The following is a 24,469-nucleotide window of genomic DNA, read 5'->3' as shown; positions in this document are numbered from 1 at the left end:
GGAAGATTCAGTTTCGGGATAAAACTGATTCAGCCAGGATCAGAGGCCTCCATCTGCCCACCATTGTATCCGAGATACACTGGCTCAACTGAGGCTATTAAACAAGCTTGATGCACTGATACATTGTTCAAACTGCAAATTGAAGGATGAGCGCCGCACCAGACCTACTAAGGGCCAAAGAAGGCGAGGATGTGGCCATTGGTTCGTCGTGTGCATTGAGGGAAGCAGCGCTATCAAAGGGGATTGAGTGTCCTGACTTGGACCAAGTGTTCTCGACTTTGGCCCTCTCGCCTATGGGACTGGTGGTGGAAGAGTCCGAACCGGTGCCACTTGAAGATCAACAGTCTTTATTGACTTCCTTACAGGAGTCGCTAAGGAAAGCAGAGGAGCGATGCACCATTGGAGCCTTTATAGACGATGAAAAAATTCTCTATAAACTCTGGAAATGCAGGAGCAAATATCTGCTACCGGCCGCTGAGGCTCTGGCTGATGGAAGTAGGAATGGTAAGGCAGCCGTCCATTGTAGCCATTCTTGGTATTCTAATCGAGCTACAGCACCTTGGCGCATTTTGTATGGGCAAGCTGGTATACTAGACTTCTTTCTCCGGCTTGTAGCATCAACGGAGGCTATCGATGATGACCTTCTCCTGCACGCATTGCGACTAGTCGGGAATTCCTGCGCTGATACGAGTAAGTTTCGCTGCGTGTCCGTGCCATAGCGTAGTCTAGCACTGACCACTAGGTAGATGAGAACAGGGAGATCCTAGTTGAAAAAAACTACACCTCCGCCATTATACGACACCTGGCAAACACAAAACTTATTCAGGTGGCTATACCTGTCCTATATAATATATGCATTGATTTCGGTAAATGCTGATTTGTACTTTTTCCGAATGGACATTCCTCAGAGCTGACATTGTATAGAACCCGCCCAGTCTCAGATAGCTGCCAACAAGATTATCTATATTCTCCTGAGATTGTTGAAGGATAACGCTTTTGCGAAGCACCAGGCTCTACTTGATTATGTCTACGAGCTTATTGAATTGGTTGGGGAACAAGGCATGCGTGACGAACGACCCTTAAGACTCTCCTTAGACTAACAATATCCTCACAGAGCAAGGGATTTCCTCATCCCCAGATGCCACATTACTACTTCTTCTAGACCTGCTGAATGAACAGAGGGCGATTTCATCTCCAGCGCACTATGCCTCTCTCGTTACCTGTCTCGGTGCTTACTTGGACAAAACGCGATTTCAAACCACGTGTCTGTCTAATGGCTTGATGCCCAAGGTTCTATCAGTTCTTGAGCGATCACTTTTATTCAAGGATGAGGAATGTTCTAAAGAGGACATGCATGCCTTGGCACAGGCGCGGTTGAAGATAAATCAGACCCTAGCCGAAGTCTCCGCATTGCCGCTATTCGCAGAGCTCTATCCGCTTGATTCCGATCTTGTGCGCTTACTGGGCTCTTGGCTGGAGGCAAAGGAGGACCAGCTTCAGATCTGTTCGTGTGTTGTTCTTGGCAATGTGGCAAGATCGGACGCAGTCTGCGAAAAGATGGTTGAAAAGCTGAGCATTCACAAGGCACTCATATCGCTTCTGAAGAGTGAAGCCAGGGGTGCAGTGCTCCACTCTGCACTCGGCTTCCTGAAAAACCTGGCAATTGCCGGTAACAATAAAGTTCGGCTCGGAGAGGCAGGCCTTATTCCTGCCGTTTCAAGCCTCTGGCAGTATGAGACAGTCCCCCAGGTTCAGTTTGTTGCAACTAGCATCACACGGCAGGTGATCATCTCCTCGGTGGGCAACATCGCTCGCCTGCTTGAGGAGGCTCCTGTGGGTGACAAGGAGGTCGAGGGTGAAGGGAAGACCTACCTCTCATTGCTCCTCGCGCTGTTTGAAAAAACAGACTCAGCCCCCATCAAAACGGAGATTGGGCGTATCGTGGCTTCTATATGCCGCAGCTTGGTCCCCAGAGTGCGTGAGAAGGATAGCGATGCCGAAGGCCTCCTTAGAAAAGCCTTTGAGCTGCACGACGATATTCCCTTACCTGTGGGTGCCATGATCACCCAGTCACAATGGCCAGTTGTTCGGAGCGAGGGCTGGTTTACTCTTGCCTTGATGGCGTCGACACAAGGTGGGTTGATTGTAACCTCGAAATGTATAGAGAAGATGGGCATTCTGCCTGTGCTCGAGGAAGTGCTTGCTGCAGATTCTACCGATTTCACCGAGGCAGACAACATGCAACTCAACAAGGATCGCGGCAACATCATCGTGCTTATGCAAGAGTTGCTGAAGACTGATGTAAGCTAATTCGGACTCTAATCACCGCGTCTGCGATTCACTAATCATATTCTACAGGTGGACACTCTCCCGGATTCTTCGAAGGCCAGTATTCAAAGACTGATGAACAGCCATGCCTCCAGACATCTTCAGCTCACTAACTGAACAAGCACAATTAACTTACCTTGTAAGGCATGCTAATCGGAGAAAGAGCAAGGTGCTCATATACCCACATCAAGGCTTGGACTTAAACTTTTCGACATCTATCGTCGATCCTAAATGTGCATTTCAGTCCACCAATAATTTCTGAATAGAACACCCATGGTGCTGCTCTAGTTAAATCCCGGCCACAGAGAGCCTATATGCCTTTACAGACAGCCTCTTCTGCAAAAGATTGATATCGTTTGAGCAAATCAGTAGAATCTAGACCCTCCGGACCCTGGCTGCTTGAATAGTGTACAGCCAATCCTTTCCCATCAATTATACTATTTTTTCCCCTTTGGTCGTCTGCGAGGGTTTCCAAAAATGTCATGCCATCAAACTCCGTGAGCAACCGACCCGTTGCGACACTGCCCCAGAAGCAAAGGAAGTTCAGGCTGACGTTTGTTGACGGCACACTCCACATGGGGAATTTGTACCGATTGAGATGATTCAGCTCTAAGTGGTGCAGAAAAGAGTAATGTTGCTGAGCGTTGACAGTCCAGTGATGCATACTAGGCCCTTCCGGAGAGTACTTCGACATACTGATGGGAGTGCGGCTATAGTTGCTGTAGCCCGAAAGGAGCCATCGGTGGCTGGTGAAGGGCGGAGCGAAATCCTTCTTCGCGGTAAAATAATTGGGCCCCTGCCATGGCGGGAGATGAGAGGCACGCCAATCGTGCATGTCGACCTCGGATGACGACTGCGTGGGGCTCAGCTCCGGGAGATAAGGCAAGGCGACGCTGGCATGGCTATGGAGGGCCTCCAAGGCTGCTTCGTTGATGACGTTCGCCGAAACCAAGGACAGATCGGAGTGTTCGAGTTTGGTCTTGACGACCGTCGAAATCGTATGGTCTTCTAGAAACACGATGTCGCCATCGATCCAAATGTACAGTGTGTCCTTCTTCAGTCGATCCCGTTGCGAACCGGGCTCTCCCTGCGCGAGCGTGTACAATGGGTTCTGCTCGACTATCGATGCGAGCCATTCCATCCCCCTCGTATTCTTCGTTTGGGGCAGAAACACGACTTGGTCAACGAGACCATGGTTGGAAACGAGATTGTTCTTGCGGTCCAAGTAAGCCGATAAATTTCTGGCCCTACAGAAAGCGGTCCTTACTCACTTGCAAATAACAATTCAGAATCTCGGTGCGCTGCCAATGGCGGAACGGAACCAAGGCAACGATATCAAAGCCCTGGGGCTTGTCGAATTTACCCGAGCCTTCGGAGTAGGCATAGAAGGGAGCGAGCGAACTGTTCTTTCCGAGTCTAGGTATGATGTCCCAGCTAAAAGACCATCGGCCGAAGCAGTGAGGGACTATTATGACCCTGAGCAGACAAAGGCACAGGAAGGTGAGGCATATCGAGAAGGGCGTCCACCAAGGGCGTTTCGGCGCAATGTCACGAAGCGATTCGGGATCACGTTTGTAGTCAGAATGGCCCATGTTTGAGATCGAATGATCAGATTGACTTGAAATATCTTCACATTTCCGCAGAGCTTGGTTTAGGTAGAAAGCTATCGAGCGACTTCGAGTGCAGTGGGCTCTATGAAATAGAATACGGTTACCGCAAAAACAGAGACAGAGACCTGTTTTCGTCGATAGTTCATGCCGAGTAAACGCATGACAGCCGGATTTGGACTTTTTGCCGAGTCAACCGAGTCGAGCGAGAGGAGAGTTCCCCGTGACAAATTGACAAATCTCTTTTGCTGATGATCGGAAAAAGCGGGTATGGACCGAAAGATTCCAGAACCAAGGGTCAGTCATATCGCTTAATACTTACATAGTACTACATATGAGTAGTACTATGTAGTTTGTCGGTTGACCATTCTGGTGTTGTTGATGTTGGTGATGACGATGATGACGATGACGTCGCAACCACGTGCTCGGCCACTGGCCGCCGCCCGCGCAGCTCCAATTCTCACTCACTCACTCTGCTCTTCTTCCCTTCTTCTCTAACCCTGATGGCCGTTCCCCTCTTATCATTATGCTCACAGGGGCCCTCTATCTTGCTCTTCAATGACAGTTCTATCCGCTACTCGAAACTTTTCTATATGAGAATATGAGGACGGCCGTCCTCTTTGGCCGCTTCATTGTGTGTCGTGGTAGAGGCCCGCCGCTACTATCCCGCTTTCCCCATTTATCTCGACCGCGCTTCGGCCGTCAGTCAATATGGTCGCGACAATCCGGTTCGAGACATTCAGGAAATACCCCTGGATGTCGGAGGGTACTCCTTGCTGCGCTGGCTCCGGGGGCATTTTTGAAGCTTGCCGAGGAAGGGAACGGGGAACGCGGCAAGACAAGTGAGATGCAGATGCTCGAAGTCTCACGCCGAGAGATCCAGAAGAAAGTCGACGAGGAAGCAAGGGGTTTGTCGAGGCTTTGGCAAACCTTGGTACTTTACGGGTATCGCTTCGTATACGATCCGATAGCTACCGGTTTTCGCTTTGTCCACCTGCTCATCATTTTCCTGCCTGTCGTGTTCACGGCACCCATCTTATGCCTTGGAGGACATGGGAAGAATCGGGAAGCGGTGCCGTTGGGGACCATTTGGTGGTACAAGTTCCTAGTGCGGTCCATGGAACGTGCAGGCCCAGCGTTCATCAAGGTAAGTCCCAAGCCGTATACTTTTGTTTGCTACACTTTGTAACAGACGTCTCTTCTTTAGCTCGGACAATGGGCAGCATCACGTACCGACATCTTTCCTCCCGATCTCTGTGACATCATGTCTTCTCTCCACTCGAATGCGCCTGCACACTCGTTACGCCAGACCAAGAAGATCATAAGTAAGGCCTTCAACAACCTGCCCTTCGAAGATATCTTCGAAGAATTTTATGAAGAGCCCCTAGGAGTAGGGGCCATCGCTCAGGTCTATAAAGCAAAATTGAAACCCAACCTCGCGGGAACAGACGATGATGAGTTCGACGGTCAACCGTCCGGTTTACGGGGGAAAGTCCGAAAGAATGTCGAGGCATTGGTCAAGAGCAGCCCCCAGCGGGTTCCTTCGTCATACGTAGCCGTCAAAGTGCTGCATCCCAAGGTGGAGCGCATGATCCATAGGGACTTGAAGATCATGTCCTTCTTTGCCTCGGTGATCAATGCCATTCCTACAATGCACTGGTTGTCTTTGCCGGACGAAGTCAACCAATTTGGAGAGATGATGAAGCTGCAGCTCGATTTGAGGATCGAAGCAGCAAACCTGGTCATGTTTCGGGAGAAATTCAGAACCCGGACTACAGCCTGGTTTCCTTATCCGTACATAGACTATTCGACCCGAGAGGTGCTCGTGGAAGAGTTCGCCCAGGGAATCCCCCTCTCGACCTTCCTTGACGTCGGCGGAGGGGTTTATCAACGGGAAATCGCCAATGAGGGCCTGGATGCATTTCTTCACATGCTATTGATTGACAACTTTGTCCACGCTGATTTACACCCAGGAAACATCATGGTACGATTCTATCAGCCAAGTGAATTGGACCTGTCCCTCCGCAACAAAAGCCGTGCATCGGATGCGCCAACTACAGCCGAGGTTGATGTCACAGAGTCTGTGCTTGCTCGGCTGCGACCGCATGCCGGTAATCGGCGCGACTGGGAGTCGGTACTTGATCAGTTGAACGCAGAAGGATATCGACCACAACTTATCTTTATTGATACCGGACTCGTGACTCAATTAAACGACCTCAACCGCAAAAATTTCATCGATTTGTTTCGCGCGATTGCCGAGTTCGATGGATACCGAGCGGGTGAGCTTATGGTTGAGCGCTGCCGCCAGCCAGAAGCTGTGATTGACCCTCATTACTTCGCATTGAGAATGGAGCATCTGGTCTTGAACGTCAAGTCGCGGACGTTCGCACTGGGCAGCGTCAAAATTGGCGATGTTTTGAGTGAGGTGCTGTCCATGGTCCGAAGTCATCATGTTCGGATGGAAGGGGATTTTGTCAATGTCGTCATCTCCTGTCTTCTTCTCGAAGGTATTGGCCGGAACTTGGACCCGGACCTCGATCTATTCAAAAGGTGGGCCTGTCCGATGAATGACGCACAAAGCTTCTATACTGATGCAGCCGATAGTGCCCTGCCAATACTGCGAAAACTCGGTTCGAATGTCACTTCCCTGAAATCCGTTCGGTCCGGGGATGTGTCTATGCTCCGTATTTGGGTTGGACTTGAAGCGCGTGAACTGCTGCAGAGCAGCATCGACAGCGTTGAACAGTGCGTCAAATATGACTTGCTGTCCCCCAACATCTGAAGAGAGATCGGAATCAGAAGGTCAACAGCAAGACCTCGGCACTGATGTACAGAATCGCGTAATCTTATTGATACTCAGAGCATGGATAGAATATGAACCACGACGAATACAAATCGCGATGCAACCTCCGCATTAACAAATTCAGAACGTACTCTATAATACATGTAAAATAGATTCCAGAACGAAGTATAAATCCTCGGCGCCAAATAAAGAAATGCGAAAATTGTACCTGAGCCGAGTACAAGAAATCATTGCGGTCGTTGTCCTCCATGGACAACTTGACCGTTGAAGGAGCTCACGGCGGAAGGTAGTAAAGGATACATGATACATGAGAGGGGTGTGATAAATGAAAAGCCACAGAAAACAGGAGAACAGTCCCATAGAGTAGGACGATTGGTCAGACGCCCGCGCCTTCTCGGAGTGTATACCGGTGCAAAAGATCCAAGATATTCAACATTGAGAACCACATTCACGATCGGTTAGTTTCCGCCATTCTCTCGAACTGAGGCGCCGCTAGCTCGCCACCAAACATCTCCTCCCCATCTCATCAGCCGCTCAACGGCAGCGGTCGGTGAGTCCAGAGCGGGTCTGATATCGAGGAAGAAAACTGGTTCCCCATTGGGTTCCGGTGGGCCGGAATAGTAGTCGATAACATAACGAACCTCCTTCGGGCCCGCTGGGGTCTGTCGCATAACAAACCAGTCGTGTCTATCAAAGGGCGGGCTTGATCTGCAGTAAGAGAACGATAGTATTAGTAAAAGACAAGGACGCGCATGAATGGCGAACAACAGTGTGGGGGAATACTAACTCAAACTTAGCCGGATAAATCCAGCCTAGGGCTTGAAGAATCCGTGCCTTGGGCGTCAGCTCCTGAGGCCGGCCCTGGAACCGGATGAGCCGCGGCGCAGGGGTCTGCTGGGAAGAGCCAGAGATCTGTTCCCTGAGTTCCTCCATTGCGAGGTTCTCTTCTCCACGTCGGCACTTCTCCCAGCCCTCCGCGAGGCCCTTGGAAAAAATGCGCTCCCATCGCACGATCTCGTCCCAGGCACCCTCATTCAGAAAGTTATGGACGGCAACCATCGCCTCGACAGCATCCTGTGGAGTATCGGTATAGCCCTTGCGAAGCATGGCATTGTACATCTGTTGCGGAGAAGGGTATTCCCAGTTGCCTTCGGTGTCTGATCTTGGGATGGATGAAAGTTCTCGTTCCACGGGAAGATCTACGGTCTGGTTGGGAGCTTTTTCCTGGGAGATAGAAGCGAACATATAATTCAGAGGATTCAGTTTTGAAAGAGTGGACTTCGTCTCGCCTGGGGTAGCGGATGGTGGGGGTGGTGTTTGATTTCCTGGAGATTGCGGCTTGGGTGGCGCATAGAAAGGGGAGTCAGTAGGTCGGACCGGACAGGCACTTGGTGCCTCCGAAGCAGCTGGAGTCGGCGAAGCAGAAGTAGTAGTGGAAACGTGCATGGGACACCCCGGCTAGGCACGAGTATTAGTGATTTTGACATGTTCCTTAGCGTCGCAAAATAGACATACCGGAGGCGAGGCGTCGGAGGCCGCCAGCGGGTTCGGAGCCGCGGGAGTAGGCTTGGGTTGTGTATCTGCCCAGAACCAGCCCATGCTGTAAGAAAATATGCCGGTAGAGATGACAAGGGGTGGTAGCTGAAATAGACAGAGATGATGCCGACGATGTCAAGCAAGGCCTTGTTATTAGTATCTGCGAACGGTCAACAGAAACTGGCGTCACAGAAAAAACCAACTTTTTCCTAGATTTGAAATCCGGAGGAAATCCCGCCCGCCCGCCGCCCGCCGCCCGCCGCCCACGTGATGTCTGTAGTTTGGCGACCAATTATTAGTAACCGATATGCAATGCAGGTATCTCGAGATCTATCATTCTTGCTCTCGCTATAATGTATATGTACAGTTTCGCAACTTTGAGTAGCAATTGTGATGCAAAGCTCTTGAAGATCTAGAACAATATTCCAGTTGTGATCAAATGACGCCTTGCCATTCTTCGAACGCCCTACACAAACATGGAATCACATAAGCCCACAAAAACTCTCCCCCCGAGTCAATTAAATGGATAAGACGTTATGCCCTTTACTTTGGACAAAGGTGATCGAAAAAACAAAGTGTGTTGAGGGTGAAGGCATTACTCACACGGAATCGGCCCAAATTTCTTTGAATTGGAAAAGAGGTATTTAAGCGGCTCATCCCTGGACATCGTTCACCAGCCTTGTAAGCAGCGCATACCCGAAGACGATGGCGAAGCCTAGCCAAATCTTCTTGCGGCGAACCCAGCTTTGGCCAGCTTCTCGCGCGACATGGCCACCCTCCACAACAACTCCCAAACCTGGAGCACTACCGTTGGGCCGTCTGCGGAGAGCACTGGTTTCTGGGGAGCATTTGGTGGCAGTATTGGGGTCCGGTAGAAGCTGGCCTGTGTTCGTGTCGATGCGGCTGTCTTTCATCCATCTCCAATTCTCGTGGTCGAGCTCTGGCCATTCCGTACGGAATTTCAATCCACCATCTCCAGCCTTGACATTGTTGATTCCTTTGGCAGAAGGAATGACTCCAGGTGTAGCACTGATGTGAGAGCCTCCACCGGTGGAATTCCACCATCTTGACCGTGCAGCTAGCACCCTCCGTTCCGCCTCCGAAGCACTCACGCTCCCAGTGGTCATCTCTTCGCTTGTCATGAAAGAGAGCAGTCCAATCAGAATCGTGGACACCTCCCAGGCCGGGTTGAATGACTTTGGATGGAAGTCGCTGATGCTGAGGCAAAGGCGAGTGGATGGTTGGAACCGACCACTCGGGGTGTGCATGCGGATGGCGGGTGGCGCAAATGGGTATTCAGGGGGGAACATCAGAGTACCCCAGTATTGACCATTTTCGTAAGGCGTACCCGGAGGGCCGGTGAGGATGTAATGCCACCTGATCAGAAATTTATATCAGCATTAATTCAAGAATGAACGGCTCGAGCCAAATCACGGAGTGAGGGGTACACACTCGAGGATGTTGGTTTCTGAGGGGTGGGCAACGATGTATGGCGGGGGATTCTTCTGAATATTTTGATATTCGCGAGTGAGCTGCTTTAAGATTAGACGAGACTGCATAAATGGCCGCAAGCAGGGTGTAATCGACCCACCCGTTTGTAGGCTGCCTTGGTCGCCATGCTGTATAGTTCGTAGCGACGGCCGTGCGACGCACGTCGGGCTATTGCAAATGAGAGATGGATAGGGGTCAGAAGAGAAAGAAAGAAAGAAGGTAAAAAACAAATCAGGACGCAAGACAGTTCTCCTTTTTGTATAATGCAGGCAGATTGCTTATGAAAGTGAATGTTGGTTAAGACACAGAAAGGATGAAACGTCAGTAGTCTGGAGCAGCGGCTGGACGACCCGAAAGGCTAACTAACAACTAACTTAACTATAAGTTAAGCGCCCCTCCCTCTCCCCATCCTTCAGACCACTGGTCACGTGCGCGGGAGGATCGCCTCAGTCCGTCCGAGGTCTTCGCATCACCGTGCCAAAGTGGAAAAGCGAAGGAAGCAAGCAAGCTCTCTCGTTTGGCCATTGCCGCCGCAGCAATGTCTTCTCCACTTTCCGCCGATGACGGAGATGTCAGTCAATTCCTTCTTTCTGTCCCACTGACTATCACAAAGCGCTTGGACTGACGACGTGCTCGACTTTCGCGATTCTAGATCTTCGAGCGTCTACAACAACGTACCGACCCAAAAGTGCAGGAAGAGCAGCAGAAAGCTGTCAATGAACGGGTCAGAGCGATCTATGAGAAGGCACAAAATCGTCTCGGTGAATTGGTCAGTCTCGCAGACTCGTCTGCCCTCGACTTGCTCTGCCTTGGGCCAGAAAGCCCGGGCAAATCAGCAACGAATGACTAACGCGGCTGTTCATGATGGCATCAGATCGACCAAAATTCCACTCTACCATGTGTCATCTCTTCAGTGCAGGTTCATGGTGCTCGCCATACGCGCAGAAGCTTTTTGGAGCAGATATTCAACCCTCTGCTTAGCAGCAATCATACTAGACCCTATACGCTCTCGGAAGCCTTGCAGGAAGTATCGGCACGTGCGGACAAGCTTGGCAGGTTTGGTGGGTTGTTCCCTTGTATCATTCTATGCTATAAGTTAGATTCTAATTCGGCTACAGATGTCTTTCAACAGCCGATCTCGGTATATCTCGATCAGTCATCACCGGCTGACCCGCAAACTGGTCTCCCGACCATTGATGTCCTGCTGTCGGTCAAGGAGAAGTCTCGCGTCTTGCTCAAGACGGGTACTGATCTTGGAAACACTGAAGGGTCCGCTTATGGTAACCTTCTTTGGCGTAATTTGTTTGGAGGTGCAGAGAACCTGAACTTGAATGCTTCACTGGGCACCAGGACAAGATCCGCATACCAGGCCACCTTCGACACCCCACTTCTCAGCGACCCCGATTTCCGCTTGGAGCTTGGTGGAATTGCCAGTGCCACACAAAAGTCTTGGGCAAGCCACGAGGAGGTCCTGAAAGGCGGATGGAGCAAACTTCGCTGGATGAGCTCGTCCGGACACCACCATGAATTTGGATACAACGGTTTCTGGAGACAAATGACTGGCCTTTCCGAAAATTCATCCTCTACTGTTCGTGCCGACGCCGGAGACAGCGTGAAGAGCAGCGTCTTCCACAGCTGGACTAAGGACCGGAGGGATAATGCGCTCCTTCCGTCGCGGGGCTACTATGCCAAGGTCTTCAATGAGGTAGCTGGCTGGGGTCCGCTCAAGGGTGATGTCTCTTTCTGGAAGTCGGAGATCGAAACACAAGCTGCAGTACCCGTCCCCATCCCTGGTCTCAAGGGCGACAGTGGCGTCAGTTTCACAACTGGATTCCGTGCGGGACTTTTGTACCCTCTCGGGCTTGATTCGGATTCTCAACCGCAATTATCTAGAGTTAACGACCGTTTCCTGCTGGGAGGCCCCACAGATGTGCGTGGGTTCCGTCTTTGCGGCCTCGGACCTCATGATGGAGCGGATGCGGTTGGAGGAGACGTGTATGCTGCGGGAAGTGCCAATTTGCTGCTTCCACTCCCGAGAGTGGGTGCCGACAAGCCTTTCCGTCTACAAGCATTTGTGAACGGTGGTCGTCTTCTGCCACTTCGCACGGCTGACAAGAATGTCCCCACTTCCAGTGGTGAGGTGAAAGATGCCATGGTATCGACCATCTCCGAGCTGGCAAATGGTTTGCCCAGCGTTGCGGCGGGTGTCGGACTGGTTTATGCTCATCCAGTTGCCAGATTTGAGTTGAACTTCTCCCTGCCACTGGTGTTGCGTAAAGCTGAAGAAGGCCGCAAGGGCCTTCAAATGGGAATCGGCATTAACTTCCTGTAAAATTAAGCCAAAGCGATGTATTGTAGCATTTTGAATAGAAGAATGCTGTTATATTCTCTAGCAGCCTAAATCAAGCATTTTGAGACCGTGCCATTGTTTATCTATGCACTGTTACCACTGTACTGTACTCCGTCCATTCCTAGAACTCATAAATTAGATAAGCTGATTCCATTTCAAATCGACTCTACCTTACTCCGTATGTCGAAGTGGGTCGCCAGCTTGCCGGGTACCGTACAACTACACACCTCAGGCACCAGTAAGGCCCCCATCTTTCATCACCGCCAGCCAGCTGTTCTTTCTTGCCTATCTCTCATACATCATTTACCTCAATTTCCCTAATCCACTCACAAAACTTGCCATTTACTCGCCGACCAAACTCATCTTCAGTGGCTGCGGAATAAAACATCAGCGTCTTTCTTCACAAAACCTCTCCTCTCCTCTCCTCCCGCATTTCCTCCTGACCTTGGCCGCAATGGCCCAGTATTACCCGCAGCAACAGCCTTACGGAGCGCAGGCCTCTGCGCAGAACCTTCAATTCTACCCAACATCCTACCAGTCTGTGTCCGGCCATACAACCCCTTCTCAAGCTTCTTATGGAGGCTTTGGAGGTCCCTCTAATCCGTCCGCCCAAGCTTATCCCGTCGGAGGGGTGGGAAGCGGATATGGCGGCTTCGGCTCTCCATCTGCAGGAGTGAGCGGCAGGATGGGTGAACAGGGCGGTTTACGGACGGGGTGGCTTGCTGCGTTTGGAACAGAAGGGTACGATGGGGAGCCACCGCTTCTGGAGGAACTGGGAGTCAATTTTGAACACATTCGCACGAAGGTAATGGATGTCATGACGCATAAAAAGAAAGAAAGAAAGAAAGAAAGAAAACAAGGCCGCTATCTTGAAGAACATCTCTGACTGACCTGCAATACCATTGATGCTGTATGTTTAGACATTGACCGTCTTGAATCCCTTTGCTCGCATTGATCAGCACCTGATGGACGACAGCGACCTCTACGGCGCGCTACTTTATATCGTACTTTACGGCACATTCCTCCTGCTGTCCGGCAAGGTCTTTTATGGATATATCTACGGCGTCGCAGTATTCGGCACGGTTGCCCTGCACCTGATTCTCAGCTTGATGTCGCCCGCGCTCGACGCGGTTCCCGTGGCCAACGCCGCCGATCCCACCAACTACTCCCCGCACCACAAACCCACCATGTCGGACGCCCCGGCCGCCGGCCATTTCTCTGCAACCCTGACCTTCCCCCGCTCCGCCAGCGTACTTGGCTATTGCTTCTTGCCTTTGGTGCTGACGAGCTTGGTCGGGATCCTCATCCCCATGGATACCATGTTCGGCTATCTCCTGACCACCGCCGCCGTTGGCTGGTGCACCTACAGCTCCTCGGGCATGTTCTGCGCCGTCGCCCGTATGCGCGGCATGAGAGGCCTGGTGGCGTATCCGCTGGCACTGTTCTATGTGGTCTTCGGTATCATGGGAATCTTCTCCTCCCGAGGAAGTGGTACCCTGGCTGCTAAGACGGGCGCTGCCTGACCGAGACTACGGAATCGATAACCGGGGCGCACACTGGAGGCGCGGCCATCAAATTCTATACATTGGAACGACTAGGCGTTGCACTCAGGCTGTTTGCAAGTCGAACCGCACCTTCGCAGCGAAGGCACCGCTTGGTTGGCTTCGCGGCAGATTTGTATGATTATCATGATTTCTCTCGCTGCTTTAGTTATACCATAAGTGCATCTTCGAGTTTCTGAGCTAGCGGTGTACTTGGACCTTCCTTGATTGACGGGTCTTTAGTTACTCTGGTAAAAAAAAATTATACTTCGCAAACCCCTTGTCCAGTCCCCACCACTCTAGTACGACTCCGCATTTTAGTGTCATCACAGGTCTGGGTCGGACATACCTTAGGTTGCCACTATTGATGATCTCGCGCTGATCTACACCCGAGTGTTGATTGGACCCATTCGGTGCAGGATAGTGGTCGAAATAAAGGAATTAGAAGAAAGTTGGGCCCCCAAACCCTCTAATTTATGTGCCAAAGGTAGCAAGACTAATCTTATTGTGATTTCATGCTTTAGCTTAATGAATTGGCTATCTACGTGAACATACTTGTTTTCTCGCCACGAGCCGGAGCCCAGTTGTCCAGCCACTCGCGCGATCGATCAAGATTGCCTGCAGAAGCTTCGACGGCAGCAACACACCATGCCAGGTCATAAGATTTCCCCTCTCCTGCTGCAGCTTCTGCGGCGAGTAATTCCGCGAGCGAGCGTCGTTGCTGGCCTACTTGATCCGTACATAGGTGGAAAGACGCTGTATTCGGCGTATAGCCTTGAAGATTGACTGCGTCGATCAATGGCCGCACTGCCGCGAGGATGGCTGCAGCACTTGTCGGAGTGAATGATTCGCTAGGCTGCCTAGCTTGCTTCCCTGTCTTGCAATAATCATTCTGACACCAGGATTTACCGCACCCTGACAACATCTGAGAAAGATACCGACGCTCAATGCGTCGTCGCAAAGCCTTTCCCTCTGGATCATAAGTGTCCACATAAAGTGGACCAAAGCAAATGCTGCATAGGCCCAGGTGATTCGCATTCTGCGTCCCGCGGCCGACCAGAGTCCGGCCGCAGTTCTCGTTCAAACAGATCCGAGGTGGGGGCCGAGACAAACGCTCCAGATCGTGATGGCGTAGGTGAGTCTTTAGATCCCGCATTCGAACAATCTTGTTGCATAAATGGCATTCCGTGGTCCGTCCTCCATCCACCAGCTCGTGCGGGGTAAGACCAGAAACTAAAACTTCTGGATCTTCCATGCTAGGATCTGACTCGCCCCGTTGGGGCACCACAAGGTGGCAGAATTGGCAGAGGATAGGCTTGGCTGGGCAAACAGTCGTGCGATGTTGGGCAAGGCGCGGGAGGCTCACTGCCTGGTATCCACAAGCGCGGCAAGAATGCTGGGTATGGAAGAGGTCATTGTGCTTTTGCTTGTCCAAAGGACTGTTTCCATAAGATGGATCATGTGGACAGTGCCAATGGTCATGCCATTCGGGAGAACGCTTCTGAAAGACATTATGGCATTGAGGGCAATACACATTGTTCCGGAGACAAAAATTCTCGTGAAGCACCAGGGTCCGCTGTGGCACCCACTGGCGGCAGTTCTTACACTGCACGTCCTCAGGCTCATGATCACTTGGACCCTCGCGCACATGAGGCCCGTCTTCCTCGATTGCCGTGCCATTTGAGAGCTGCAGCTTGTAAGACACCGGTGGGCTTGCCCCGGAACCTTGTATCGAGGAGGCGTAAGGCATCAAGACATGAACCGAGATGTATAGAGCATCGGCGCTCTCGAGCTCGGTATTTGTTGGTTGGATCTTCAGTCGCTTCAAAAATTGCGTTGAGAAGTCACCAAAAACATGTTCGTCCACCCTTGGTCGGTTCCTTTGACGAGCGGAAAGTGGGCTGGCGAAAACGTACACATCTGCATCGTCAAGACCTTCAACACGAATTTCGAGGGGTGCTCTACGATCCCATCTGGCAAGCTCGTAATCGACATAATCACCCGGTGCTAGTTGGCCAGTGACCGAATGGCCAATGTGGAGTTCACCGCCCGGAGAAGTACCATTCTTACTGCCCATGCTGTGAGATGACCTTTCTAGCCGTTTCTGTAAAGTTTCTCTTGCTTGATCCTCAGTCAAAGCAACAATGTCAACTTCCAGATCCGTATCCACAACACATATTCCGGGGCCCTCAGGTTCCACCTTGTCGACCAGAAAACGGAACGGCTCACCCTGGCCGCTAACTGCGTTCAAGACCTCGCCGATAGTAAGAGTCGTATAGCTGTCACGTAGCACCCGCTCCAACAGGGCCTTCCAGTCTTCCGGATCGTATCCGGCTGCAAGCGGGCGCAAGCGCACATACGTGCCCTTCGGTAACTGATGTGCGTGCACCGTCACTGTAGCAGATGGGGACTTCTCTGGCATGTTCGAGGCAGCATTTTCTTCTAAAGGTAATGGCGGGGAATTGTCCAATCCGAGAGCGCCTCGTAGGAAGGTGCTCAATCCGATCTCATTTTCCCTTGAGGAAAATTCTCGAATACCCGCATAGACCACGCGGTCATTTTGAGAATTCACGATGCGGAATGTCAGCGGTTGAGGTAGCTGATGTTGGCGCTCTGTGGCGCGATCGCGTGCTCGCAACTCGGTCTCAAATGTGTAGGGATTGAAGGGGTCGAAGGCGGTGGTGAAAGGATGCGCAGGAGCAGGCGAGACGGTGTCTTGAAGCGGGGCCGCGGCAAGGAGTTGCTCCAGAGCCGACTGGGGCAGTGTGATTTTATCACCTGAAAGTTGAGGGGTGAGATCGAAAGGTGTGACAGTCAATTGCGCTGACCAATGTAGAGAGCCCTGATCGGAGGCCATAGCCTTAAACTCAGTATGTACTGTGTAGGTACAGTATTCGTAGGACAGTTTTCGTAGGACAGTTTTCGTAGGACAGTTTTCGTAGGACAGTTTTCGTAGGACAGTTTTCGTAGGACAGTTTTCGTAGGACAGTTTTCGTAGGACAGTTTTCGTAGGACAGTTTTCGTAGGACAGTATTCGTAGGACAGTATTCGTCGGTGGTGAGTAAATGTGATGTTTAGTCCTAGCGGGGTGCCTTATGGGCAAAGCAGCCAAAGCGGAGAGTGGGGATCAGGAGGAAGTGATGGATGGGTGGAGATTGCTTGATAAACATTACCCCCGTCATCTTCGAGATTAGATAATTTGCCAACACGCAACTTCAAAAGGGTGGGTGCGGGTTGCAGGCAATAGTAGGAGAGCAATGATTCCTGAGAGCAAGAGAGAACCGATGTACCGAGGGCCTTCTAGAAAGAGGTCGGGGATTTGTCATCCTGATTGGCAACAAGACTTGGTTAGGTAGCTACTAGGTAGTTAGTTAACTAACGTAATCGGTAAGCGAACCGGCACTGCAAGCGAACCGGCATGTCTGTATTCTATATAAAAGAGCCTACTTTTAATCCTTTTTATTTTTCCACTATTTATTGTCTAAATTCTTTTGAAATAAATATTACTTCTATATATATATAGTTAATTTATATGAAGATTCTCAGCTTCTTTAAAATATTTTTTACCAAAGTAAAATAAAATACACAGTAATTTTTAAGTATTTAAATAAAACTGGTATATAATAATGTTAGGTTATCAAATCTTCTTAAAATTTTAGATATAGATTGAAACTACTATACTCTTTCTATAAGCATAATTTGAAACTATTTGATAGCGTGGTTTTTAAGATATAAGGGTTGGAAAAAGGCCTTTTTTATATGTGATACAGAGGTGCCGGGTTCGCTTCCCGATTACGTTACTCTGTAGTATTTACTAAGCTACTGTTAATCAACCACTGAGTGACAAGTTGATGTTAGGTTAAGTCAGCTAAGCTAACGAATCTTGGAAGTTAACTATTCGAACTATAGAGAATATATATGGTGTAGTGACATCGCTCTCAATGCATTCCAGCCAATCCTCAGCTGTTTCCCTTGCTGACAAAAACCCACAATGATGTAACCATTGAGAGCACCAGGTTACAATCAAATCAATATAACTCTCTCACTCGATGGCGTGTGCTGGTATTGCACCAATCGCACTTCCCCCTTGGTCAGCCTTTCCTCATCAAAGTAGGGGTCTTTGTACATACCAGGGTTGATGAGCACCCTTCATTGTGCTCAACACAGTAAACTCCTTGGCAGGTGTTGCATGTCCGTTGGCACTCCGCCTTGCACATGGCACACTGGATAATCCATCAGAAAGGCGCTAGCTGGACTCTAAACACGGCACTCACCGTTGGGCCACATTCCCAGCAGTCCTTGCTCACACCAGGCCCGCCTATATTCGAACCGTCCCCTCTGGGTCCTCTGGTAGCAGTCTGATGCGGAGTGAGATTGCTTCTTACGCGCTCTGGATGTGGCAAACAATCGGTGCAAAACCATTTATTACAACGATGGCACCAGCGATCGGTTAGGCATTCTGTACACCGGGCTATTAACGCAGCTTGCTTGTCAAGAATGAACGCAGGGCGTCTCGCTGCTGCCACTGTGGATGAATGCAGTGGAGGTGGCGCAAGCAGAGGAAATCGCTCCTCGAGGGATTCGCCCCAAATCGCCGGTCCCTCGGGTACTGAGTGGCATCCATCGCATCCTCCGGGACCAAGTGCAACAGTAGCTATTGCCGGCGCAAGCATTCGACTCTCTGGCTGGGGACTCTCGTCATTCGGTAAGCTTGGATCGTGCAATTCAACATTGTGCCGCGGACCCCGACACAGCACAGCGTCGAAGGCAATGATACCCTCACACTTCTGGATTGTTTCTGCCCACCCTTCGTCTATCTTCCGCTTGAACATCTTGCCTGACGGGTAGTACCAGGGATTTTGACTGCATGCATCTCTCGTTGGCTCGCCACGTGATACTGGACTTTCTCCAGGGGTGGAAGGCTCGCTTGATCCTTGGCTGGAGCATCTAGAGTTCCACCAGTCACGGTAGTTACTGCGTACGGCACCACGCGATTGTGCCATGGGTGTAAAATGATATATCCCCTTCAAACGCAGGGTTCCTTTCGGGCGTGTAGGCCTGACCGCATAGTTCAGCACCTGCATCAACTTACGCTCGTTCAGATGCCGGCACTCCCTTATCGACAGAATATTGATGTTGAAACGATCTGTCAGAATGATGTCGGCAATCAATTCGGCCGGCACCGATAGCCCGTCCATGATCAGTGTCCGCACATCTTGCAGGATTGATTTTCGTTCGAGGTGGTCAAAGATGCCTCGTAAAGGTGCCGCATAGAAGCCATCCGCTGTAAGTGCGTCACTCAGCTGAACTTCCTCTGCAACCTGAGCCTCAAGGTTCTCTGGTAATTCATTGGCAAAGCAGGCGCCGCGACATCGGCTCAGATCGAGATGCCGGAAAACGTATGGCGTGTCTATCACCAAAGATCTAAGAACACGCGAGGTCGAGGCCACGGCAAACAAAGCCGGGGTCGATAAATAAGGGGCGATATGGTCGAGAATCACATTATTCGACAAAACATCGATGAGGGTAGCCGGCTTACGCAGTACAGTAGTTATGGGTTGGGGTTTCGCAGTGTCTTCCTTGGCCGCCCCGTCACTGCCCTCATCATCATCCGGTAGCACTTCCTCAACTACTGGCACAAGCCCCAATTCTTTTGAGGTCAACCGACTAGTACCGTAAAAGAAATCGGGGGCGCGGCCGATGAGGTTTTGGCGATAAGCAGTCATCGCACCTAGAGCGAGTTCATCTCTTCGTGAGAACACGGGGGCAGCATTGGGCTGGAGTTTCTGGAGCGCAGCTCTAGCATTGGCCAGTTCCATCTCCAGCAGTTCGATAGTGGACAAAAGAACGGCTGGCATGGCCTTGATATGCTCGGGATCGTTGGCGGTGACTGAAGTAGACCATAATTCCCCTTCGGGCATGTTAGGGAATGTCAATGGCGTGGACTTTGATTATGCGCCAATGAAAAGAGGAAGGCAAGCGAAGAAAATAGGACGCGCGTGCAAGAAAAACAAGCCAAGGCGAGGGATGGGTCGATATAGTAGGAGACGATTGCGCGTAATAAAGGAGGGGAACAGTTGTAGTAAGAATAAGTGAGTGGCGAAGCGATGGCAACAACAACAAGAAGAAGAGGAAGAGGAAGAAGAAGTGGTGGTGACTGGCTGAGTATATGAGAAACAATCTCTAAAAGCTACTCACGAGAATGGATAGCTTCCGATTTACCAGTACGAACAGAGACGATCAGCGAACCCTATGTCAAGCGTTGGTAAGGTATACCAAAGATAAAGTGAGGGTTTCGAGTGGTGTATGGGTCACGGGGTGGAGGAAGTCCGGGATAAGAGAGCAGAAAAGAAGGGAGACAGGGAACAGCAGGAGCAGGAGGGAGGCATAGATATACCGCACAGCTGTTGCCATCGTATGTACGACGACATCCACTGACCGAGAGATTGTCCGACATATTGTCATATTGTCATCCAACGGTGTATAACCATGATTGAATTTGGTTAGTCTAGAAACACCGTGAGTTCCGTCGCATGTGCAGTATGTACTGTGCAGTAGGTACATACATATGACTGACCAGTGGAGTACTTTATCTAATAGTTACTGTATCGACGGAGCCGGATGAAGGTAGCATTCATGCATGCGATGTATACCATCTACTACCGGTCTAGTACAAGAATATAGTCTCTGTATGCCTACCTGGCACAAGGGAAGCAGGGGATGGTTAATCTAGATTAATCTAGTACGTATAAATACCTTCATCCAGAAAGTTACCCCTCAGTACTGTACAGTACAGGTGCTCGCACTACCTAAAGTAACCATGAGTATGGAAGAAGATTCGGCAGACCTGCATGATTCAGGAGACAACAAGACACTCCGGCCCTCGTTCACGGCTTCAATTTCTCCGTCCCATACCAGGGCTCGGACCCACTGGACTAATGAGTAGGTCGACCCGTACGAAGTACGGAGCACAGTACATTCTACAGGATTACTACTTAGTACTGAGTATCAGACTTTAGGGGATGTTGCTCGGGATCTGGACCGCCCCACTGAAAGCCGAGGCCCTACTCCATACACACTACCGGTCAAGACATCAACTTACTTATGAAGTATTCACTAAATTGTTTGTCTGTGCAGTGTCTGGGTAGTGTCTGTGTAGTGTCTGTCTAGTGTCTGTGTAGTGTCTGTGTGCTGTACATCTGGGTGTAGAGTATGAGTTACTAAGGATGTAACTAGTAAGTGAGTACATGTATGCCAAATATTCCAACAAGAGTGGGGATGAACAATCTGGCAATTTGTGATTGGGAAGGCGAACTGCAAAGGAAGGAAAGAGCAAAGCTAAAAGAGGTAACGGAAAAGAAACAACAAGAAATAGGCACGGAGTAAAATGAAAGAAAATACCGGCTGGTCACGCGCACCCTCCTCACCTTACAATGAGGCGGCGATCAACAGGCTTACCGATGGAGGGAGTTGATATGGATGGAGTCGATGGACCCCACCTCCCCTTCTCCAAGCCCGGGGCGAACGGATGGGGGGCCGACCGAGTTAATGGCCCCGACACAGTATCCAGAGCAGTGGCTTAATCGATAAAGAGAACCTAGATAATGTGATTCTTCATTGAATAATTATTTAATTGAATTCCGTATGTTCAACTTATCTAGCAACTAAGCTAATCAATGACTGCACTTGGTACAGCTGTAAACCTATTACTGCTCCCTGGCTATTGACTTATTTTATGCAGACGTATACTACAGAGAACACTACTAAGGTTACTGCATATACCTAGTTACTTGTGAAAGACCATCAGGCCACCACAAACTGACTACTCCGTAACTACCTAGTAGCCAACTTGTCATCCACCATTTTGCCAAGCCAGATTGAGGGCAATATGATCACAATGTCGACGATTTCTGCTTAGTTTTTGACCCCCTCGCAATGCCGCCAAGCACAATTGATGCCCACTGATCGTCGCCCTGGTTTTTCTGCATCCTAGACCTAGCGTGTAAATGCATACAACGCCTTAGCTACGCGGGTCTGTCGAGATCGTTTGCAATGCACAGTAACTTATATACTCGTACTATGTAAATACTAAGGATACCTGCAGAGGTACACGTGACAGTAGTCAGTGACTCACGGCACTTTGCCAGGCAAAAAGGGATGTTGGCCACCCTCATTGTTCTGATTGGGTCCTGGCTTGCTGCTCGCCCTTGGGAATGGGCACGGGCCTGAACTTTACGATATAGACTAACGCTACAGAGTACACGCATCTTGAATTGCTTCAACTAAAGATCTTGGTGAACATAGCGTGTCAATATACATCACTCCTTGCTTGCATTTGACCTGAGAGACTTCCCTCAAACACCAGCTGGTCGTGACTTCGCGACAACAAGCAGAGGCCTGAAGCCCCGACGAGAACCCACTCAAGGCGAATGGCATATATATTGGACAGCCATCAGCGGTGAAAGGGAATCCTAGTATAATCACCCTTCCATTTACTTGAAGAGTTTCGACACTGCGACTTCCTTGTCATCATGCTTGTTGAGGATCTTTGCAGTAGCCAGGTCAAAGTCTTCCTGAGTGACATGCACACGTCGCTCCCGAAGTGCATACATGCCCGCCTCCGTACACACTCCTTTGAGCTCGGCTCCAGAGCATCCATTCATCTTTTCGGCGATCTTCGTAAGGTTGATACCTCGGGTCAAGTTCATTGACCGCGAATGAATCCGTAAAATGTCGGCACGAGCTTCCACTCTGTCATAGTAAAGATCTTGGTCAGCCAACTGGTGGCGAAACACGAATGTTTGAACAGTGGTAGCAACAGAAAATCGCAGGACAAGGGTCAGCAACTCACGACGGCGGTGGGAACTCAATCTTGCGGTCAATACGACCAGGGCGCAGCAAGGCCGGATCCAAAATATCGAGTCGGTTGGTAGCCATGATGATCTTGATGTTCTTCGTAGGTTCAAACCCGTCTAACTGGTTGAGAAGCTCCAGCATCGTCCGTTGTACCTCCGAGTCACCCGACCCCGCCGAGTCTATCCGGCTGGACCCAATACTGTCGATCTCGTCCATGAAGATGATACTCGGGGCATGCTCTCGGGCCATAACAAAAAGCTCACGGACCATGCGACTTCCTTCACCTATGTACTTCTGCACTAATTCCGATCCACTGACTCTGATGAACCGGCAGTCGGTGTGATGAGCGACAGCTCGGGCAAGTAACGTTTTGCCGGTTCCCGGGGGGCCATAGAGAAGAACACCTTTTGGCTGTGCGATGCCAAGCGATTCAAACAGCTCCGGGTGTTTCAAGCCCAGCTCGATCACCTCCTTGATTTCCTTGATCTGCTGGTCAAGACCACCGATCATGTCGTACGTACTATCAGGTACTTTCTCGACCATCATTAGCGACACCAGCGGATCGACGGAGGACGGCAGCATCTTTTCCAGTTTGTACGAGTCGGATAACAGCGCAACTCGCTTTCCAACCGTCAACTTGCTGATATCGACACCATCGGCGATGTCCACAACTACAGAGAGACGCTAGCGTTAGCATGTAATGAACATATCCAGATCAACAATAATGTGCATGATGCGGAGATCTTGCTTACCATATTTGCCTTCCGGGTGGACCTTGACAAGGACCTTCTTGGTGCTCATGACCTTGACTACCTCACCAACATAGGAGCCGGGTTGCTGAAGCAGGCCTAGCTCCTCCCTGAGGAGACGTACCCGCGAATTGTAATCGTTCCGTTGTGCTTCAAGTCGTCTGAGAACAGCCTGGCCTTGAATGATTTCGAGCTTCATGCTCTCAATCTTGTTGCGGTAGTAATTGTCGAGCGCCATGATGGATGACGACAGATAGTGCTGCCACGGCAAGGCAGAACGGGGGTGGAGTCTATCAGTTTCGATTAGATGGAGAAGAAATTTGATATATCTTCTGCCCGAATTTGAGGGAAGGACGAAGAAAATAGAGTGTGGGGCAATTAAGCAGGAAGAGTGACAGAGAAAGAGAGATGTACAGTGCAATACAAGATAACAGCGGATGGAGGGTGAGATGAGCTCGCTCTTGCGTGTGTAGCTTAGCTGTCCGCCCTTGTCCGCCCTCGTCGACAGGAACGCCGCCGCCGTCGCCGCCCCAAAGCACACCCGCCACAACCCGTTCATCAGCCACAGAAAGCTTACATAACGAATATGTGGGTTTGTGGATCATGCGGGATTCATCCATACCTACTTAGTCCCAACCATCATGAACTGCTGGGTGCCCGGTGATTGCCCCGGTTTGCCCGGCTGAGGAGTCGTAGAGTGAGTTGAGTGTGACGTATTTACTGTACTCGTACTGTACAGGTAGCTGATTTATTTACTTGTACGCACAGTAGTTAGTTAACCTACTGTGTTTACTCAACTTCAACTAAAGTGTTTGTCTGAACGTTGGTTCTTTTATGCATTATTCCACACCCTCTCTCTTACACTTTCCAACTACTCTCCCTGTCTGCCACTTTCACGATATCCAGCAACTTATCAAGTTACTTACTAGTTAGTTCCTCAGTCATTGTTCGTCTCGTTTGTAATAATCCCCTTGACTTGATGATGTCCCAAGGTCTCGGCTGACTGCGGGGACGCAATGAGGCTGTATCTCATGATCTCACAAAGTTAGCTGCTAACTACTCAGTACTGTACCAAGACTTAAGTTGATTACCATCACTTCTACTCCCCCTTTCCCCTTCACAGTCAGCTATTATTTCCACCCTTGGTTCTTTTTTTTTCTTTTCTTTCACATTGAAACAACATGTGACTTTCTCTGTGACGCCTTAGA

At 50.3% G+C, this 24,469-nt stretch overlaps 9 protein-coding genes across 9 annotated transcripts; 4 read left to right on the top strand and 5 right to left on the bottom strand.

The window, feature by feature from the left end:
• Window positions 1–146: 146 nt before the first annotated feature.
• On the top strand, window positions 147–2,445 carry ASPACDRAFT_35117 (putative GTP binding protein; the record flags this gene model as incomplete). Its single annotated transcript, XM_020200091.1, has 6 exons — window positions 147–504; window positions 556–690; window positions 747–866; window positions 925–1,065; window positions 1,121–2,301; window positions 2,359–2,445. The coding sequence occupies 6 exons, from the start codon at window positions 147–149 to the stop codon at window positions 2,443–2,445; spliced, it is 2,022 nt and encodes a 673-aa protein (XP_020052181.1).
• A 193-nt stretch (window positions 2,446–2,638) lies between these two features.
• On the bottom strand, window positions 2,639–3,920 carry ASPACDRAFT_63851 (uncharacterized protein; the record flags this gene model as incomplete). The annotated part of the gene is made up of 2 exons (XM_020203941.1): window positions 2,639–3,541; window positions 3,600–3,920. The coding sequence occupies 2 exons, from the start codon at window positions 3,918–3,920 to the stop codon at window positions 2,639–2,641; spliced, it is 1,224 nt and encodes a 407-aa protein (XP_020052180.1).
• A 616-nt stretch (window positions 3,921–4,536) lies between these two features.
• Window positions 4,537–6,717, top strand: ASPACDRAFT_35438 (ABC1 kinase family protein; the record flags this gene model as incomplete). The annotated part of the gene is made up of 3 exons (XM_020200117.1): window positions 4,537–5,082; window positions 5,143–6,485; window positions 6,540–6,717. The coding sequence occupies 3 exons, from the start codon at window positions 4,537–4,539 to the stop codon at window positions 6,715–6,717; spliced, it is 2,067 nt and encodes a 688-aa protein (XP_020052179.1).
• Window positions 6,718–7,196: 479 nt separating this feature from the next.
• ASPACDRAFT_35583 (holocytochrome c synthase CYC3) lies at window positions 7,197–8,337 on the bottom strand (the record flags this gene model as incomplete). Its single annotated transcript, XM_020200136.1, has 3 exons — window positions 7,197–7,446; window positions 7,526–8,196; window positions 8,254–8,337. 3 exons carry the CDS (start codon window positions 8,335–8,337, stop codon window positions 7,197–7,199), a joined length of 1,005 nt encoding a protein of 334 aa, XP_020052178.1.
• A 204-nt stretch (window positions 8,338–8,541) lies between these two features.
• On the bottom strand, window positions 8,542–10,128 carry ASPACDRAFT_126034 (ubiquitin-conjugating enzyme E2). Its single transcript, XM_020196876.1, has 4 exons — window positions 9,866–10,128; window positions 9,727–9,806; window positions 8,878–9,651; window positions 8,542–8,740 (listed from the first exon to the last, which is right to left on the bottom strand). Exons 1-3 carry the CDS (start codon window positions 9,890–9,892, stop codon window positions 8,928–8,930), a joined length of 831 nt encoding a protein of 276 aa, XP_020052177.1. The 5' UTR covers window positions 9,893–10,128; the 3' UTR covers window positions 8,542–8,740; window positions 8,878–8,927.
• Window positions 10,129–10,210: 82 nt separating this feature from the next.
• On the top strand, window positions 10,211–12,185 carry sam50 (SAM complex subunit SAM50). The gene is made up of 4 exons (XM_020205910.1): window positions 10,211–10,336; window positions 10,418–10,534; window positions 10,640–10,826; window positions 10,884–12,185. Exons 1-4 carry the CDS (start codon window positions 10,304–10,306, stop codon window positions 12,095–12,097), a joined length of 1,551 nt encoding a protein of 516 aa, XP_020052176.1. The 5' UTR covers window positions 10,211–10,303; the 3' UTR covers window positions 12,098–12,185.
• Window positions 12,186–12,483: 298 nt separating this feature from the next.
• ASPACDRAFT_81598 (transporter YIP1) lies at window positions 12,484–14,101 on the top strand. The gene is made up of 2 exons (XM_020205909.1): window positions 12,484–12,920; window positions 13,036–14,101. The coding sequence occupies exons 1-2, from the start codon at window positions 12,570–12,572 to the stop codon at window positions 13,636–13,638; spliced, it is 954 nt and encodes a 317-aa protein (XP_020052175.1). The 5' UTR covers window positions 12,484–12,569; the 3' UTR covers window positions 13,639–14,101.
• A 96-nt stretch (window positions 14,102–14,197) lies between these two features.
• Window positions 14,198–19,577, bottom strand: ASPACDRAFT_54748 (putative ubiquitin fusion degradation protein (Ufd1); the record flags this gene model as incomplete). The annotated part of the gene is made up of 3 exons (XM_020202919.1): window positions 14,198–16,434; window positions 17,783–17,879; window positions 17,964–19,577. 3 exons carry the CDS (start codon window positions 19,575–19,577, stop codon window positions 14,198–14,200), a joined length of 3,948 nt encoding a protein of 1,315 aa, XP_020052174.1.
• A 2,244-nt stretch (window positions 19,578–21,821) lies between these two features.
• Window positions 21,822–23,639, bottom strand: ASPACDRAFT_81594 (proteasome regulatory particle base subunit RPT6). Its single transcript, XM_020205908.1, has 3 exons — window positions 23,265–23,639; window positions 22,508–23,183; window positions 21,822–22,407 (listed from the first exon to the last, which is right to left on the bottom strand). The coding sequence occupies exons 1-3, from the start codon at window positions 23,497–23,499 to the stop codon at window positions 22,149–22,151; spliced, it is 1,170 nt and encodes a 389-aa protein (XP_020052173.1). The 5' UTR covers window positions 23,500–23,639; the 3' UTR covers window positions 21,822–22,148.
• Between the last annotated feature and the right edge of the window lie 830 nt (window positions 23,640–24,469).

Source organism: Aspergillus aculeatus (genome assembly GCF_001890905.1).
Source record: "Aspergillus aculeatus ATCC 16872 unplaced genomic scaffold ASPACscaffold_18, whole genome shotgun sequence".
NCBI lineage: Eukaryota > Fungi > Ascomycota > Eurotiomycetes > Eurotiales > Aspergillaceae > Aspergillus > Aspergillus aculeatus.
Note: the sequence above shows the minus strand (reverse complement) of the source record. Positions and strands in the feature narration are given on the sequence as shown.